At 30.0% G+C, this 6,831-nt stretch overlaps 1 protein-coding gene across 3 annotated transcripts; it reads right to left on the bottom strand.

Annotated features, from left to right (window-relative positions):
• Positions 1-1,942: 1,942 nt before the first annotated feature.
• Positions 1,943-4,218, bottom strand: LOC107886293 (F-box/FBD/LRR-repeat protein At5g56420). Of its 3 annotated transcripts, XM_041096398.1 has the most exons (6): positions 4,068-4,218; positions 3,838-3,941; positions 3,306-3,732; positions 2,848-2,939; positions 2,624-2,762; positions 1,943-2,484 (listed from the first exon to the last, which is right to left on the bottom strand). In XM_041096398.1, exons 3-5 carry the CDS (start codon positions 3,730-3,732, stop codon positions 2,697-2,699), a joined length of 585 nt encoding a protein of 194 aa, XP_040952332.1. In that variant the 5' UTR covers positions 3,838-3,941; positions 4,068-4,218; the 3' UTR covers positions 1,943-2,484; positions 2,624-2,696. The 3 variants fall into 3 exon arrangements, with proteins under 3 accessions (XP_040952332.1, XP_016665682.1, XP_016665683.1); XM_016810193.2 differs by having other exon boundaries at positions 2,848-3,732; positions 4,068-4,217; XM_016810194.2 differs by having other exon boundaries at positions 2,848-3,941.
• Positions 4,219-6,831: the final 2,613 nt, after the last annotated feature.

Consider the following 6,831-nt stretch of genomic DNA (forward strand, 5'->3'; position numbering starts at 1 on the left):
GATATGATATTTGATTCTTACTTGTAATATATAATTTCGGAATGAAATTACAACTTTTAGATTCTCAATCTTATAATTATTTTGTAATTTCATTATTTCTAAAATTATTTAAAAAAGGTTTAGGTCCTTTTTACTTAAAAAAATAATTATAATTAAAATCCAAAAAAAAAATTCTCTTCTCATTTTTCTCTCCTTTGAAAATAAAAATCTCTAGCTTATTGCTGCTTTTAATTTCAGCTCTGACCTCTCTTAAATGTTGTGAAGAGATTAGATTTAAACATCCATAATAAAAGATTAAGAGAATTTATTTATTTTTATATGATTTTATTTTTATTTTTTAAGATGAAAAATGATAACATTTTAAATTAAAAAATTCTCGATTGAACTTAATATCGTACAAATGTGACACTAACGAAAGTAAAAAATAAAAATAAAAAATTTGTCAAATTAAAGTGATTATTACAAAGGCATTTATGTCTTTTAAAATTTTTAAATCGAGTTTCCCTAATATTCAATCGAATCAAGGTAAGAACTTTTTATTGAACCCTTCTAATGTTTTTACTTTATTTTAAAAATAAAATTATGTGAATCAAGTTTAGAAATATTGATTTATTGTGGTCTACAGAAATATACCATGCTTAACAATAATTTATTGATCTATTTAAAAGCTATGTCAAATGCTTGAGACAATAGAATTATAAAATTGATTATTGTTGGCCACTTTGCATGATAAAACTTGCACCACTTCTTAAATCTAATTTTAGTACAAGCCATTTGTGTGGAATGAAAAAAAAAATATTATCAAATATATATAAGTGAGTAAATTGAATTTTAATTTGATTGATATTGATATTGTTGTCTATATAAAAGAATGAGAGTTTAAATACGCTAAAACATATTTATTATCCTATTGAAAGATTGAGAAAAAAAACCCAATCAATTAAAATAAAAAAACTCAATTTTTTTAGACTTGTTCTCAAACCGCATTGAATACAACAGAAAAATTGGAGTCTTATATAATGAATTTTAATTTCACTTCTCTTTAATATTAAAAGCAAATCAAATTCTCTAAAATAAACAGTAAATAAACTATATAAATAAATTATCATAATTAGCTTTCATGGTTGTTCAATCAAGGTGTAATAAAAATAATCTTTTTAGGTTGTTATAAATTTATGAGAAATTTGAGAATAAAAAATGTGAAACTTATAAAGAAAATTTTATAACAATGACACTTTAGTAAAATTTGCTTTTAAATAAATTTATATTTCATAAATCAAAAACACTTAAATTTTACATTTCAACCAAATGAACTAAACAAGATAATTTTATATTCTTGTAATCTTATTATGAAATGTAATTTAAGGGAACATTTGGTGCTTTTCCCATGTTATGATTTCAATAGAATGCGATTCTTTAAAATGTGATTGATGAAAATGTCACTGTCGGAAAAGTTATTTTACAATGTTTGATATACTTGCAAAGTGTTGATTAAAATCCCGAGAAAATTGCATTAACATGTTTGGTACACCAATACCTTCCCTAAAATGTAATGGTACATTACAAACTTACCTTTATTAAATAAAATATAATATTAATATATTTTAACCTTTTTATTATTAACAAATATTTGAATTAATCAAAAAGATATGATTTGCTCATGTTTTGATCAAATTTGTTATATGAGTATGTTTGAAAAATAATTTATCTATTAACTCAATATTGTAGAGATGCAAAATTTGCAAAATTTTTCACATTGCATTGTACATTTAACTTGAAATTATCTTGAAACTAAAATTTGATATTGATAAACTAACATGTTTAAATAGTTTTATAACAAAACAAATACATTCATTTTAAATCTCCAACACAAACAAACAAATCTCAGTGATTAAAGAAAAGCTCTAGAAAAATGGCAAGTTTCATTTTTTAGGTCAGAACGGAAAAGCCAACATTTTATTTCGCCTTGATATTAAAGCCAATGACACAGGCCCCAACGTGTAAACAAAAGGTCTATACTCTCAAGCTTCGGCTTGACAAAAACCTATATGAATTGGTTCGATTATCGTCCAGTCAAGCTTATGAGGGAGTGACAAAAGCATTCAGCCGCTAGGCAAAGCGGTGAAGTGCTGAACTCCCTAGTAGCATATGACACGGTGCAAGGCTGATTAAACTTTATATGATTACAAATTCAGTTGTTGAAGGAGATTTTGATTTGAGTTGTAGAGCATGCTTTCTTGCTCTCTCTCTTTCTTTGATCGATTCAAACTCCAATATTTGCCCAGTCCAACTTGGATGGCAACAATTAATAGTAATCTTCTCCATCACTTTTCCATGCTAAAGTAGATATGCAAGGAAATCCACATCGATTTTAAAACCTCTGAAGCCGATCACCTCCACCACTTTAAGACTAGGGATGGGTTTCCCGGTAACATTACTCGTATTATGTGCATGATTGTATGTCGAAGATCTCCAAATATTCAACTGCAAAATGACACATACAACATAATAAGAACAACCGTAAGGGAACAAAAGGGAAAGATAAGTGATCAACTGTGTTTTGTGTGGAAAGGCTGATGTGAACTTTGGTGACTAACGTATATGAAGAAATCGGAAACATTACCTCCAACGAGAGTTTGTTCAAAGAAGGAGATGCATCAATCAAGGAAGTCAAGACAAGAAGATCGTCATCATATCTACGCACTTACAGCTAAGTGCTTAAGATTTGTCACTTCAGGGAAATTTGGAAACGTCATATTATACTGCAAAAGTAATTTATAATGAGAAACCCAAACAGGAAAACAAAATCAAAAACCGAAGAAGGCGAATATTGCAGCAAACACTTACAGCACTCATCTCCAATGTAAGAGTTTTCAGCTGACAAAGATATCCCGAAAGGGGGCAAAAAGCAAAAGCCGGTTCATCATCTAAGTTCCCACCTATAAGCACATCAGTCAGAAGGGGAGCATTTTCGATATGTAATGCCACCTTTTGTCCATAATACAGAAATGACTGTAAATTGGGTGCAGAAATCTCGAGATTTTGCAAAGCGAGGCAAGATCGTATCTCCAAATATCGCAACCGTAAAGGCGATGAACTGGCAATGTTAAGAGTCACTAAATTTTTTGACCACTCCACAACTAATTTTTCAAGCAGGGGACAATGCAAAAGGAAGTGCTCTAAAACCTCTCCACTTACTTTTACAAATCTCAAACACAAGGAATCCAACAATCCTATGCAAGATAAACCCTGAGGAGTTCGAATGTAATTGAAACAACTTTTGGTTAAAGAATAGGATCTTAAACCTGGTGGCCAAGTTTCCTCTGCTACTTCTTCAAAGTCCAATTCAAGTTTTCGAACCCTCTTCGATATGGCAAAACAAAACCAACTATCAATATCATGTCTGCAAGTCCAATCCAAATCAAAACAAACCCTAAACTCATTTAGAGTGGAACCTTTATGCGATTCCAGGACGTGGTTTACCCAGTTTATGTACCAAGTTCTCTTTTTTTTCCTTAATCGCCCATTCCTCCGAAGCTCGCCTAATGTATTTGAAGCATCAAAGTTCAAAGCAACAATGAGTGGCCACAAAATTTTCAACCTCCTGGAAAGAAAGCATATGTTTGCTACCTCTTTAAGGGTCAAAAAGGAAAGAATTATAAATAGAATTTCATCAGTTAATTCACTAATCCGGTCCCTAAAATCCTCTTTTCCTTGATCACCCTTCTCCATCTTTATAAAACAAAAAACAAAATCATCAATACACAAATTGCAAAAATTATCAGAAGCAAAGATCACCCATAATTAGGATAACCAAATAGCAACTTGAAGACTTACTTATAACCAAGATTCATGAATCACGATAAGGACGACAGAATTTTAATCCCATGGACTATGATATTCAAATTTCACGACCAAGAAAACGGATAAAATCATCTTCCCTGCATAAACAGTGCGAATTTTCATAATTAAAATTCGGCATCATTAGCCATAAAAAAAGTGCATGGGATTTCACAATGAATGCCAAATACAGAAGAAAAGGAAAATGTAAAAGAGAGAAATAATACCATTTTACTTAATCTGGGTCTGGCTTCTTTCGGTGGAAGAGATAAATAGTAGAAATTACAAAAAGGGAAATAATATATTTTTTAAGCGTGTAACTTCAGGGGTGAGTGAAAAATGTAAAGAAGCTTGCTTAGGGCGCAGCGAGGTAACTTCTTTTCTGATTTTACGTTCTTTCCTTTTAACCAACAATGGCTTAATACCTATTTTCACCTCTGTTTCATACCTCAAATTTCAATTTGATATTTGAAGATTTTTTTTATCACTTTAGTCCCTTTATTTTTCTTCTATCTATTATATTATCTCAATCCAAATTTTCGTTAAAAGACGTCAAGTAAACCAATAAAATGTTGCCATTTTGTCAAAAAAAATTTACTTAAAATTTTTTAAAACTATAAGAAAGTAAAAGAATACACAAAAATCCCTAATAGGAAAATATCATGACTTTTTTTTGTTCTCTAACTTTACAAAAAAGACATTTTAGTCTTCTCTTTAAATTTTCACCTCTTTTTAACTTCAAACACCCCTAAGTGTATGGACCTACACATGGATTGCCACGTGGATGACATGTCTACGTTTAATTAATTTTTTAAAATTTTAAAATATTAAAAATATTTTTTAATAGTTTTTAATTTTTAAAAGTTTTTTTAAAAATTTTTTTCGAATTTAAAATTTTAAAAAATTAATTAAATGTTGACGTGTATGCCATGCCAACAAAGTTAAAAAAAATTAACTTTCTATCCATTTTTGGGTGATTTGACAAAAAAAATACAAGTTTAAGGACTAAAAAAGGTAAAAAAAAATTAAATGAATGGCTAAAATAAATTTTTTAAGTTCAAAGGCCAAATAAGTTAATATGCCAACTAAAAACTTTGAAAATTCTAAAAAAAATAAAAAAATTCATAATTTATTTTTAAAAAATATGAAAAATATTTTAAAAAATATTAATTATATAAAACTTCATAAAAATCCAAAAAATCATAAAAATAAAAGCCCTGTTTGGCAATTGGCTGATAGCTGATAGCTAGTTGCTGATTGTCGTGGTTGGTTTAACCAACTGATTCTATTAAATATTTATTTAAAAGTGTATGGTAAAACTTAACTAATAGTTGAAAGCTGATATGTGTAAAATGACAAATAAGGGCATAACACATTTTACTGTTAAATGTTTTTGTTTATAATACTTTTGTAACACTCTATACCTGACCCGGTTTAATGGATTCGAATAAAAGATGTCACAATACTTACATACTTAACAAAAATTTTACAATCTATAAAAGTCATACTGAATATACCTTTTATCTATATAAAATCATTTCTAAGATAATAGGTTTGAATAATACATTTAACGTTTGTCACAAACTTTCTATGGTAAATAAGATCTTACAACAAATTGTTTGATAAAATAGACATATTCGTAGTTTATATTATTACTTGTCATTTGAAAAACATATTTCTTTAAATGTCCATTTATATGCATAACATTGCCCTTGGTCTAGCACTATGCTGCATTCATGGCTTGGTCCCTCCCGGCGCGCTGGTTCAATTATTAAACCTGCATACCAAAAGATGCATGTAAATTCAAAGGAACTTAGTAGGTCCCTGACCACCTCCGAACGTACTAACATCCAAAGTGTGAATACTACAGCAAAAGATATATATAAATGAGGCGATATCAGCAAGTATACGGGTTAGGTTGTAATATAGTTACAACGGAGTAGGTCAGTATTCTGAGGATCGTACCTAAGGGAGGCTAGTGCTAAATCAATTTCAACCTAAACACCAAAAGATCTAATTAGTACTCGAAATTGGTTATATTAAGCAAATATAAATAAAAAGGATTTTTAAGATTTTTATAATAATAAAATATAATAAGCAAATAAATATCAAGAGATTGAAATATGGAATTAATCAAATTTGATTATGGGTGATTAGCTAGCTTTGATAATCTTTATCAACTGTCACTTTAGGTTTCTCGCCAATCAACTAGTCGATATTTTAGCAGGATCTTCCGATACGTCCACTAAAATAATGAGTCAGCAATGACTACTTATCTTTTGACCTCACAGTCCAGACCAGTTTAGGGTTAAGGTGTTCACGAATAGGCCATACTAATTTTGGGTTAATTCCTACCTTGATACTTCCTAAGGTTGTCAAGCCTAGGGTTTAGGTTCTTCCTTTTCCAAATAGCTGATCCGTTGAGTAACTCTACAAAATAGTTAATAGATCATACTCCCACTCCCTAATCCACTATAGAGAGGTTAGTTCCTCATGGTTTTCGTAAACAATATAGAATCGATATAAAGTGTAAACATGATAATTGAATCAAAAGTATAAAGTTTAAGAAAAAGCCTGGTTTGTATTACAAAGAAGAATGAATCCACAAAGTTTAATTTCATCCTCAAATTAGATCTCTTGAGATAAAACAAAGAAAACCTGAAAGTAAATCTAAAACCTAAGAAAAGAGAAAAACTTAAACAAAAATTAAAAGAAAGATTCTAGACAAAGTAATTGGTGTCTATAACATGTGACAAATGAGCCTATTTATAGATTTGATGTTGCCATCGTCTTTAACCCTAGGGTAGCTAACGTTCCCGAGCTTTAAGTTGGATTGTGCAGACCAAAATGCCCCCTGGCTCATATTAATTCCTATCCAGAGTCGATGTCACGACACATCAAAACCTGTGTCGCAGCCTAGAAATCAATATACTTTTCTCTAGGATGTCTTCAGGGGTATGTCGTGACACCCTTAGGCTGTGTCGTGATGTC

The sequence above is a fragment of the Gossypium hirsutum genome, chromosome A03, assembly GCF_007990345.1.
Source record: "Gossypium hirsutum isolate 1008001.06 chromosome A03, Gossypium_hirsutum_v2.1, whole genome shotgun sequence".
In the NCBI taxonomy this organism is placed as follows: Eukaryota; Viridiplantae; Streptophyta; class Magnoliopsida; order Malvales; family Malvaceae; genus Gossypium; species Gossypium hirsutum.